At 44.6% G+C, this 11,834-nt stretch overlaps 1 protein-coding gene across 2 annotated transcripts in view; it reads right to left on the reverse strand.

The window, feature by feature from the left end:
- The window catches only part of SYNJ2 (synaptojanin 2), an 88,029-nt gene that overhangs the window by 6,847 nt on the left and 69,348 nt on the right, over positions 1–11,834 (reverse strand). For both annotated transcript variants that reach the window (XM_024214032.3, XM_024214033.3), the window contains 7 exons: positions 11,155–11,373; positions 9,561–9,639; positions 8,225–8,393; positions 7,190–7,360; positions 4,030–4,164; positions 2,902–3,014; positions 835–943 (listed from right to left, as the gene is read on the reverse strand). In XM_024214032.3, coding sequence (XP_024069800.2) covers positions 835–943; positions 2,902–3,014; positions 4,030–4,164; positions 7,190–7,360; positions 8,225–8,393; positions 9,561–9,639; positions 11,155–11,373 — 995 coding nt within the window. The remainder of the gene's footprint in view (positions 1–834; positions 944–2,901; positions 3,015–4,029; positions 4,165–7,189; positions 7,361–8,224; positions 8,394–9,560; positions 9,640–11,154; positions 11,374–11,834) is intronic.

The raw sequence follows: 11,834 nt of genomic DNA on the forward strand, positions 1-11,834 counted from the left end.
AAATGAAAAGACTTTTTTTTTCTAATTGCCAGCCATATAAACTCAGGCTGGGATGTGAGAGTAAAGCTGAATTGTTTCTGGTTTATGCTTCACCCACACTAACGACTCTGCATTTGCAATTTAGTTAACAATTCTGTGGCTGATGTGTGAGCCTGAATAGAATCCAGCTCTCTCTACTGTTGCTGTGTAGGCTCTGCCCTGCTAGCTGGGGAAGTGAGCACTGTTGTTACGAAAGCAAGCAGCTACCCCTCTGGAGTCACAAAGGGAACAGATCTGTTGAGAAGGAAGGTGACATCCGTCTTTCTCAGAGTACAGCTGAGTACCATAATCTATGATGTTTTTAGTAACAGGAACTGCAAGAACATATTTTAAAATATGACTTAATTTCATGGGGTCCTTTTAAAAGACAGAAATTAAGTAATCTTGAAATAAAAAGGCTAATGGCATCCAAGCTGACAGAAAACTTTCAAAGAAAAATCTTGCAGGACCCCACAAGGCAGTATTAAGTTTAATATGAGTGTTTTAAAGGAAATACATGTCTTATTTAGCAAAAAGAACAGGAGTACTTGTGGCACCATAGAGACTAACAAATTTATTAGAGCATAAGCTTTCGTGGGCTACAACCCACTTCTTCGGATGCAATGAAAGCTTATGCTCTAATAAATTTGTTAGTCTCTAAGGTGCCACAAGTACTCCTGTTCTTTTTGCGGATACAGACTAACACGGCTGCTACTCTGAAACATGTCTTATTTAGGTTATGGTCAGGGAGGATGAAATGAACCTACATTTTCTTTATTTGGAGATTTTAAAACTCCATTGGAAAGCTCTGCTTACCTCCTTTTGCTTCCATCAGACATCTAATAGCTTCCTCCGCTTCCTGAGCTGTGGTGGTTTTGATCTGCTTGACGTTATAAGGCTTACTTATTCCAGTCCGGGCTTTAGGCTTACAACAATAAAAGGAGGAAACGAGTAGGTGAGTGAGTAATTCTGAAGGAAAATGCTTTTCCTGTACAACCCTTTAACCTGCAGGCTGTACACTGTACAGGTGGAATCACTTCCAGTGATTCATGCACCTGTCTCCACAAAACTGCACTGGCTGGCATTTCACAATCTACTAATATTTCAAAATGGCTTTATTTTAATTTTTCTTGGGCAGCTGTTAGATCTTTGCTACTGGCTGTAGCTGCCACGATTGATCTCATTACCAGTCTCTTGTCTGACGGGGGGAGAGGGAAATATTTTCACAGCATTTGTGTGTAAATTTACTGTCCATAAAAGGTGCCCCCAGTCACAGCTCTGAGCCAAGTCTGAAGGTACAGCACAGGGAACAGCACTGCAAAGATCCCCACAGGGTCCCACTAATGTGCCTCCTCTTGACTAGGAAGGGGGTCCTCTGTATGAGGAAGGAGAGTCTAATCCTCAGGTCCATTTAGCTCTGGGCCTCTCCATTGAGGGTGCGAGCTATGGTTGTGGTGGTTTCTCATGTGCACTTCACTTTATGTATACACTGGGCACTGGACAGAGACCATCAAAGCAGTGGCTGACACAGGATCACAGAACAGCATCATTGTGCTCGAATGTGGGATAGCAAAGTAACCTAACGTACCTCTGTTGTCTTAGTTTTGCCACGATTGCGCAGCCTCCTCCATCCTTCAACCACCTCAATCGTAGGTCAGGCCTACACCAAAAAGCTGGGTTGACCCAGCTTCCTCGCTCAGGGGTGTGAAATACCCACAGCTCTGAGTGGCACAGTTAAGCCGACCTAACTCCTAGTGTAGACAATGCTACGTCAATGGAGCCCCTCCTGTCGCTGCAGAGAGTGGCTACACTGAAGCACTACAGCCACTGTAGCAGTTCAAATGTAGACATAGCCTTAGGGCAGGTCTACACTACTGCTTAAATCGATCAAACTTATGCCACTTAGGGGTGTGAAAAAGACACTCCCCCTCCCCCCCGAGCGACGCAAGTTACAGCAACCTGAGTGCTGTCCACACCAAGCTATGTCGGCAGGAGACGCTCTCCGGCCGACACAGCTTCCGCCTCTCGCGGAGGTGGAGTAATTATGCTGATGGAAGAGAGCTCTCCCATTGGCATAGCGCGTCTTCACCAGACGCGGTACAGTGGTGCTGAGGTAGCGCTTCCAGTGTAGACCTGCCCTTAGTATCAAATGATTGCGGGCCTGCTGGCCCTATAGCCAAATACTAGAGCATGGTTGTTTCAACTCTGTAGTTCCAGCTCACTCCTGTGCAGAATCCCTGCCTGTAAGGCTTGGGAGCTTTATGCAGATAATACTCCCTCTGGAAATGGGGGAAGGACACCAGGAGCTATGGCGTGGCCACTCTACAGGCTGATTGAGATGGATCCTGGGGCCTGTCTAGAGCAGTCTTTTTTAACCTTTCTAATACCAGTGACCAGCTGGCTGCCTTCTTAAACTGTGTCAGGGAAATCTCAGGGACCGGCACCTGTCCATGGACCGGTCATTGAGAAACACTGGTCTAGCGGATGCTGAATATTGGTATTTGGCATTGAAAAAGAGCCACTGGCAGATAGCTAAAGTAACTAAATCTAGAATGTAGCAGGCAGGCAAAGCTGACAAGTTTAAAGGGGAAATTGGTTAAATAGCTGTAGTTTATTCATTTTCAAGTTGTGAGGTGGCCATTATTTATTAAAGTAAGTCTGCCTGTGTCTATATGTACCTAGGCAAGTGTATATAACACATACTCTGCTCTGATTATGCCCAACAGTTACTGATGCTGGGTAATTACAGGGTGAATGTATCCTTACTGCTTTGCTCAGCACTCCTGACTTAAATCACATCAGCTGGCTGGTGGGTTCAGACTCTAGTAGCACCTGGTCCCCTTTTTAGTGAATTGTGTGGCACAATGGTGCTGAGGGACTCACTGGTTGCTGAGGCGCCCCTGGGAGAAGCTTTGCAGTCTGCAGGATGGAGCACAGGGAGTGGCCTCCTGAGGAGATGGAACCATCGGATGGAGATTTTTTGACAGATACTCCAGCTGCAAGGGGAATAAGAATGAGTTTTCAAATGCAAGAGCCTGTGCAGTGTTTGTTAATAATAATAATAATAATAATCTCAATTGGGCATTAATACTGCAGCCCAGCTCTGACTATTTCAATGGCAATATTGTTAACTATTCATTTCTGATCAAAGCACATAAGAAAGGAAGGACAATGCTGAAGAACTGAATGTATTTCTAAAAGAGATGCTCTAGAGTGCAACTAGAAATTATGTGCTGCATGAAAGTCTAATGCCTGTGATTTATGCAGGAATTCGGACCAGAAGATCATAATGGCCCCTTCTCATCTTAGAGTCTATGGGTGAATCTCAACAATCTGACATGACTGGCCTCTCATTTTGGCATCTAAGTGAGTAGAGCTTTGAACACCATCACTTCCCCTTCAGAAATCTATGCCATGGCGGAGGTCAAACTACCCATCAAATGAAGAAAAACAGCTCTGTTATCCTCAGCTCTATGTGAGGTAACTGTCTAATGGGAAGGGACAAAAATCAGACCAACAAATATTTTGTTTAAGCTTTTAAAGGGAATATTGCATCAAAAATTAAACTGAATAAACAAAAAACTGTAAGAAAATGCTTTGAGTATTAAAAAGAAAAGACTCAATGAGAATGAACACTGATGTCTGTTACTGTACCAAAGCACCAGTTATTTGCAAATTCTCCCCCTTTGCTGTTGGGTGTATGTGAAACACACACGAACCATTATAACTCCACTAAAGTGAAGAAAGGACTTTCATTTCTAGAGTATCTTTCATCCCAAACTATTTCAAAGAACCACTTCACCCATCACTGAAATGCAGCCACCGCTAGAGTGAAACTCAGCAGTTGTTTAACACCACAAGAGTTTAGGGGAAAAAGTGCCTGACAAACAGCAGGTGATGGGGATTTAAACAGGCGGAGGTATTTACCTGTTCATTCTTACTAGAAACAATAGGGTGGCAATGGAGTCCAGCTGACATGGGAAAACTTTTTAAAAGAAACTGCAATCTTACCTGGAGGGGGAGGTCTCTGGGGTGGCTGAGGCGGGCGAGGCCTGTCAGGAACAGACAGAGATCTGCTTGGAGACCGATGGCGAAGCCCCCCACCTACTTCCAGCTCCCGCTTTAATTCAGCTAGGTCAGCATCATCTAGGGGGAGATTTCAGGGAAAAAACAAACAGAAGAGTTTTGCATTTGAGAATTATGGCAGAGATGGATCAAGACTGGAGTGTCACGAGACAGGCACCTGTGATTTGAAAACAAGAGCTGGTTAACTGAGGCTTTGTCTACACTGCACTTTCGTCGGTAAAACTTTTGTCATTTGGGGGGTGTTTTTTTTCACACCTCTGACACGACAAAAGTTTTACCAATGAAAAGCGCTGGTGTGGACAGTGCTTTGTTAGCGGGAGAGCTCTCTCCTGCCAACAAAGAGCAGCTAAACTGCGCACCTTTTAGTGGCACGGCTGTAGCGGCACAGATGTGTCGCTAAAAGGTGCATAGGGTAGAGACAGCCTGAGAAATTTCTAGGTGTGAGCAACAGTATATGGCTGATAGCTTTTTAAGAAATGGCTCAAGTTTAGTGCCCCATTCACATCCCTCTCCCACTTTAACCTGTACTATCACACTTTAGGTATTTCTAAGCACTCTTCTGTTATTTTCCAGTAAGCTGTCCTCTGCCATTGCAACTGAAAAAGCAGGAAACCTTGTTTTTCTCTTCCAATCTATAAATAAAAACTAGGTGTGAGTGGATGAGTTCTACTAGTTCTAATATCTAGAAGAACATGGTGACCAGACACAATCAGTTCAGTTCATTAACTACAGATAATACTTGCTTTGTTTCATAAATCAGTTACTCTTAAAACGTGGTTTGATAAACTTTTTTTTCTTATGTATGCAACACATTTAAGGTAGTTTTATTTAATAAAAAATTTAAATGCTGGTTTTGTGAATATCTTGGGCGGAATGTACAACTGTTTTAACAACACACACCATTACTACACATCAGTTTAGGACAAGAAGTGAAGAATACTGCATCTAGTTTGAACTGGTAGTAAGAGATGGGTAATTACAAGCTGCCTAACTAAAGCTAAGTTGGAACGGGGCAGGATACTGCAGTTAACGACGCTAGTGTAAAAAAATATCATGTTATCATTAGATAACCAGGACCTCAACTTTACAGCTCATTGGGAAGTTGCTACCTCTCCCAGCATAATGCCATGCTGAGCATTGTTTCAGTAATGATTATAAGAGAAGAAGGCCAGCTAATGAACCACTGACTGCTGCTCTGAGCTGTTCCATGGAGATCTCCCTTCCAACTTCTGGTCCACTCTGACTGTGCTTAGCTGCTAAAGCCAGACCAGCTTGCAACCCACAATGATATGACTGCAAGCGAGTCTAGGGCCTGGTCCACACTAACCCCCCACTTCGAACTAAGATACGCAACTTCAGCTACGTTAATAACGTAGCTGAAGTCGAAGTACCTTAGTTCGAACTTACCGCGGGTCCACACGCGGTAGGCAGGCTCCCCCGTCGACTCCGCGTACTCCTCTCGCGGAGCAGGAGTACCGGCGTCGACGGCGAGCACTTCCGGGATCGATCCCAGAAGATCGATTGCTTACCGCCGGACCCGGAGGTAAGTATAGACGTACCCTTGATGTAATTGAGACTGATGTAACTCTTTTCACAGCTTCACATTCTCTTTGCATAATAATATTACAACAAAATATATAAGTGAAAAAACTACACATCATTTATGACACAGACAGTTGATCACTTAAACAAACCAAACAGACATGGAGCATGGTTAAGGCTAAGATTTTTTCACAGATATCTTTAGTAAAAGTCAGGGACAGGTCATGGGCTTCTGTGAATTTTTCTTTGTTGCAAGTGACCTGTCCCTGAGTTGCAGAGGCCTGGCTGGGAGGTCCGGGATCCCTCTCCCCTGCATCTCTGAGCTCTAGGGCCCCCACCGCCAGAGGCAGGGAACTGGCCAGAAGCTGTGGGGTCCCCCCTTGCCCGTGCCTGCTCAGAGCCCCCTGGTGCCTGCAGTGCTGAGGAGCTGTGGGGCACCCTGCGCCCACGGCAGGGTGGAACTGCGGGGTCCCCCCCCGCCCATGGCAGCTGGTAGCTCCGGGGGTCCCCCACCGCCTGCAGCGGCCAGTAGCTCTGGGGTCCCCCACCGCCTTGGAACTCAGGGGGCCCCACTGCCTTAGGTGGAGGAGGTACCCTGCAGCTTCTGTCTGCCCCTGCCAGCGGCGGGACCCTGCAGCTCCCAGCCGCCTGCGGGCTAAAGTCACGGAGGTCTTCAGAAGTCACGAATTCCGTGACCTCCTTGAGAAAATCGTAGCATTAAGCATGGTTGCCTGCTAAGGTAACTTGCCATTTGCAGAGATAACTATACAATGTTACCTCAGTATCTGCAGTATTCCTTAGGCAATCCCAATGCTAAGGAGAGGGAACACTGTGGATAATGAGATTAACGTTGTACAGTAATTTTAAGCAACTGGCAAGTTTTTCAAAGCGACCTTATTTAAGTCAGAGGGTGCCCGAACCTCAAAATTGACAAAAATAAGTAAAATCAGAGCACAGGGGGGTAAAGCAAACCGTTAGTCTCGGTGGGAACAGGAACTCGTTTGAAGTAATTCACTGGCAAGTTTCCGGAGAGCTCAGATTCCACTGCCTACAATGCCTATGGTTTTAAAGCCTGAACCAAAGTCCACTGAAGTCAATGGGAGTCTTTCAATTGACTTCATGGACGAGGCCTTACTGACAAGAACACAAAGTAAGAACAACTCTGTATTGTATGCACTGGTGCTATGTGATGCGAGACAGCTAAGGAGAGTTACTGCTATTTCTTATGATTTATAATATGTATACACATGCACCTCTCTTAGGCACAACTACCCTGCCCTGAACAGAACAGAGTAAAGGCAGGGTTAAGCTTAATTACCTGTTTATTTTTTGTATGGCAGTAGCATTCAGAGGCTCCAGTCATGGATCCTGGGCCCCTCTGTGCTAGGCACTCTATGAACCAGAATAAAAATCTGGTCCCTGTCCTGCAAATTTTATAATCTAAGTCTAAGCCAAGAGAGAACATGTGAACACAACAAACAGCCAAGGAAAGCATAAGGAAACAAGCTTTAAGGTCTTGCTTTAAAGAAGCCACGTAACTTACCTTTATATGGATGTGGCTTTCCTCCAGTAAGCAGTGGAGATTTGCTTGAAGTTACTGTGGGTGCAACCGTAAAATATTCAGGACCCACAGGTAAGCCTTCTGTCATCTCTGCTACTGGGTGCTGAGGCAGCATGTCATCCAAATAATCATCCTCATCATCTAGTATATCTCCTGAAACAAAATATTTGAAAACGCAGACATTGTCAGAAAACACGTTCTCTTCTCATTCCCATTTTCTATACAGATTATTTTGTTAGGCAAAATTTTTGTTGATTCCATGTGTTTTTATTATTGCTTTTCTGTGTATTTAGATCAGGGGTTCTCAAACGTTTTTTGCTGGGCCCCCCTTTGAAAATATTTCAGGCTGTGATGACTCCCCTCCCCCCAAAAGTGATAGCAAATTACTGTACATACTCATGGTATCACCACCCTTACGTCTGCGCTGCTGCTGGCGGTGGTGCTGCCTTCAGAGCTGGGTGGCCGGAGAGTGGCAGCTGCTGGCCGGGTGCCCAGCTCTGAAGGCAGAGCCGCCGCCAGCAGCAGCACAGAAGTAAGGGTGGCATGGTATGGTACTCCCACCCTTACTTCCGTGCTGCTGCTAGTGGTGGTGCTGCCTTCAGAACTGGGTGGCCAGAGAGCAGCAGCTACTGTACCCCCTGCAACTTCCCTTTCCCCTAGCGACATTGTTGTGATCTCACGACCCCCCTACAATAGCCTTGCGACTCCCTTTTGGGTTGGGACCCCAGTTTGAGAAACACTGATAGATAATTTTAATGTACTATGTATGACTGTGATAGCGTATTTTTTAGTACTGAGCAGGTGCGGATAGTTGATAGTCAATGGGACTCTGCATGAGAACTGGGGTCTACCTGAGTAGTTCACAGTGCCAGATCAGGGCTCTGTTTACGAACCTGTTTCTAAGAATTGTTTTATTACAAACTAAGATAGTGATCACATACAGATATCTACCCTCTCCCCACAACCAAAGTGAACAAAGTAAATTCTCATGGTTCAGCCTAGAGTTGTGCTACTAACCTTCTGATTCATAGTCCAAACTTGAAAAATCAAAGTTTTCCTCCAACAGACAGGAGTTTGCTGTGGGTGACATGGGTGCAATGCTCTCCCGTTTTCGAGCAATTTCCTCCTGAAAGCCCTTCAGCCAATCCTTAGTCTTAGGCCGGATATTCACTGCTCTGCCCTTGACCTAGAGTCATGAAAGAATTGTTTTCCCTTTGTTAAGAAAATGAGAACAGTGCCCCAACAGGCTGAGTAAATGCAGATGTTGCATCCCACAAGTGCTTCAGAAATCTGGATGGCACCAGATTCATTTCAGAAATGCAATGACAAGGAAATACTGTTCCTAGTACCATCAGGGGAAAAAAACAACCCAGAATTAATCCTTTGGATGTAACAATACTCCAGGTATTGACTAAGCAACTCTGCTGCTCTTATTGGGCTTGTTTATGTTGTGGCTTTCTTCAAAGTTTTCATACTGAAAATAGCCTTGTAGTTCTTGGTTACTCAATGCTGCACTCAACAGTCATTTGCTACTGGAGAGAAATGGTAAAATATCACAGCAATTATGCTGTATAATTTTTTAAATGATGATAATCATAATAATTAGGGGTGGTATTTTCAAAAATCCCTTAGTGACTTAAGAGCATATGGGATATGTACTCGTAAATCACTTAGGCCAGTGGCTCTCAACCTTTCCAGACTACTGTATCCCTTTCAGGAGTCTGATTTGTCTTGCATACCCCAAGTTTCACCTCACTTAAAACTACTTGCTTATAAAATCAGACATAAAAATACAAGTGTCACAGCACACTATTACTGAAAAATTGTGTACTTTCTCATTTTTACCATATAATTCAATTGGAATATAAATATTGTACTTACATTTTAATGTATAAGATATAGAGCAGTACGCGTACCCTTGGTTGAGAACCACTGACTTAGGCATTTTGAAAAATCCCACCAGTGCTCTAGCAGCCCAATACCTAACCATAAAGCAGGCCCCAAATTGCCTCCCCAAACAAACAAACAAACAAACAAACATGACTGTTGATCCATGTGAGAAATTAAAGCAGAGTGGAACCTTAGCTGCTGATACATTTTGCATTACTGTACATGTTGGCACCATTACAAATGTTCCAGTTCCAGAGCTCTGTTTATAAGCTCCTGAAGAAGCAATACCTGCCTCCCTTATATGGGCAGGCCTTAGAAGTGATCATTGTGGGTATTCAGCTTCTTTGAAAAAATCAGGCCATAGATTCAGGTGCCTAGATATGGACTTGGGTATCTAACCTAAGCCACCCATTTTTGAAAAGTTTGGTGTGAATTCACTAAAATAAACCAGAGATGGTTTTACCTTGATACCATCCATATCCAGAACACTGAGAGCTGACCTGCTGTCTGCAAATGTTACCATCATCTGACCTCGATTGATCCTAGTAAGAACAGAGAGAGCAGACAACTGTACAGTTTGCTGTCCACAAGGAAATAGTAGGACTAAATGGTGACTATAGTAATTCTGCATTTTTTCATTTAGCTCTTTCAATAGCGTAATTACTTACAAGTGTTTTTGTGACAGGTGGGACCAAGTATCCCAGCACTGGCTCTCCCTCACCACCCGTCCTCCCTCATGTGGCCCCACCAGAGTGGACGCTACTGGGGCTGTCCTCAAAGCAACAGTTCATCCCTCTGAGCAGAGGTTAAGAAAATGCCACACACCTTCCTTCATCCACAGTATTTTCCCCATCCCCGTGTAACACAGCTCTCCCCTTCCATGTACCAGCTTCATCTGCTCTGTGTGAACTCTGCACTAAAGCTGCCTCTCAGAGGGCACATAACCTCCGCAAAGGCTACTACTCTGTCCTAGGGCAAGCTGCAAAGGGGCGTGAAAAAAGCAAAGCACATTTCTTTCACACTCCTCTCAGCAGCCGTGCAATGCTCCAAACCTTCACAAACCATGCGGTGGTGGGGTCCTAGGGCTGCTCTTGAACCCATACCCCCTACTCAGTAGTGTGCAGGGCTAGACAGAGAGCCAAGCTGACAGTATTTAGTAAAACAATCTCCTGTAATAAGTACGTCAAATGCCTTGTAATTGATTTGTTGGTCTTGCTGTCAAGTCACAACTACTGCCATGAAGAAGTTGGATTCCAGCAGGAAGCAGCAGGGATAGCAGCATTTTGTGACCAGGCACAACTTAAGATGTATGCCCCAGCTGAACAGTGTAACATCACTCCCATTTCAGTGGCACAGTCGGATCTGCTAGCCCTTTTCCCACTTTGGACAAGTACTTTTGATCCTGTTGTTTTCTTCCACTCATGGTAATGTAAATCAGATAATGCCAAGCTGTGCTCGTTTTCTTCAACACAGAAGTCCCATAGCTACCAGGAGGCCCAAAATAACACAACTGAAGGAAACAAAACTGCTCCAACAGGGTATAGAATCAAACACCCTCCCTCACACTCAGTAGGTCCAGGAATGACAAAAAAGCCTGAGCCCCCAAGGATAGGTTAGAGGCTCTAAAATCCAAAAGGGATGGAGTCACCCAGGAGATCCAAGTGGGTGTGAAAGATTGCCAAGGAAGGCAGATTTTCTCAGTCACAGGAATGGGAGGCACAGATTAGAAGTACTGCAAATTGAGGCAACACCCAATGCATGAGAATTAAAGGGCTGAGCCTGAGCAAGGTGAAGAGCTGACCCCAGGGAGGCAGACTCAGGGCGAAGCCTCTGACCTGGAGCACTGCTCCCTCACATAGCCAATGAACCTGTTAGGATATTTCTTTAGTAGGATGGAGAGAAATAAAACATAAGTGCTGATAATTTCTAACCATTAATGCAATCTGAATGCAATACATTACAGTCTAAAATGGTTATTCCTATTCCACACAGTTAATGTATTTTAATTAGGATTTAAAAAAAAAATAGACTGCACATGTCAAGGAATCAACATTTACCTGACAAGAACAATGGTGCCATAATTCTCAAATATTTGCATAAGCTCAGTCCGCAAGTCCTCGGGAAATTCGTTTGTCTCTTCAGGGGTTGGTGACTGGAGATTTACCATTACGGTGGCATCCAATGGTCCCTGGAAGGATGACACTTCCTGGAAAACGCTCTCGCGGGCAGCCACGTTAACTTCCTGGACTTCCACTTCTACAATAGCTAACACGGGCCTAGATTTTATACACACACACACACACACAGACATTGCTTTCATGTTATCTAAAATCACCCTCAAATAATAGGACATGCAAAAGATTGGTTGTCTGAAAGCGAGAATCTATTTTTAGACGTATTTCTGCAGCACCTTTCATCCCGGGATCTCAAAGCACTTTGCAGATATTTTAATTAAGCCTAACAATACCCCTTTGAAGTAAATAATTGTAATACCCTCTTTACACATAGGATATGTCTACACGGCAGCTGGGAACATGCTTCCCTGCTCAGGTAGACAGACGTGTTAGCTCTGCTTGAGCTAGTATGCTAAAAAATAGTAGTGTAGCTGGGGTAGCAGCTTGGGCTAACCACCCAAATACATACCCATGGGGTCTGGCTGGGTTTGTACCAGGGCCGGCTCCAGGGTTTTTGCCACCCCAAGCGGCGCAAAAAAAAAAAAAAAAAAAGCCGCGATCGC

This window comes from Terrapene carolina, unplaced genomic scaffold (assembly GCF_002925995.2).
Source record: "Terrapene carolina triunguis isolate 2854851 unplaced genomic scaffold, T_m_triunguis-2.0 Scaffold85, whole genome shotgun sequence".
Taxonomy (NCBI): domain Eukaryota; kingdom Metazoa; phylum Chordata; order Testudines; family Emydidae; genus Terrapene; species Terrapene triunguis.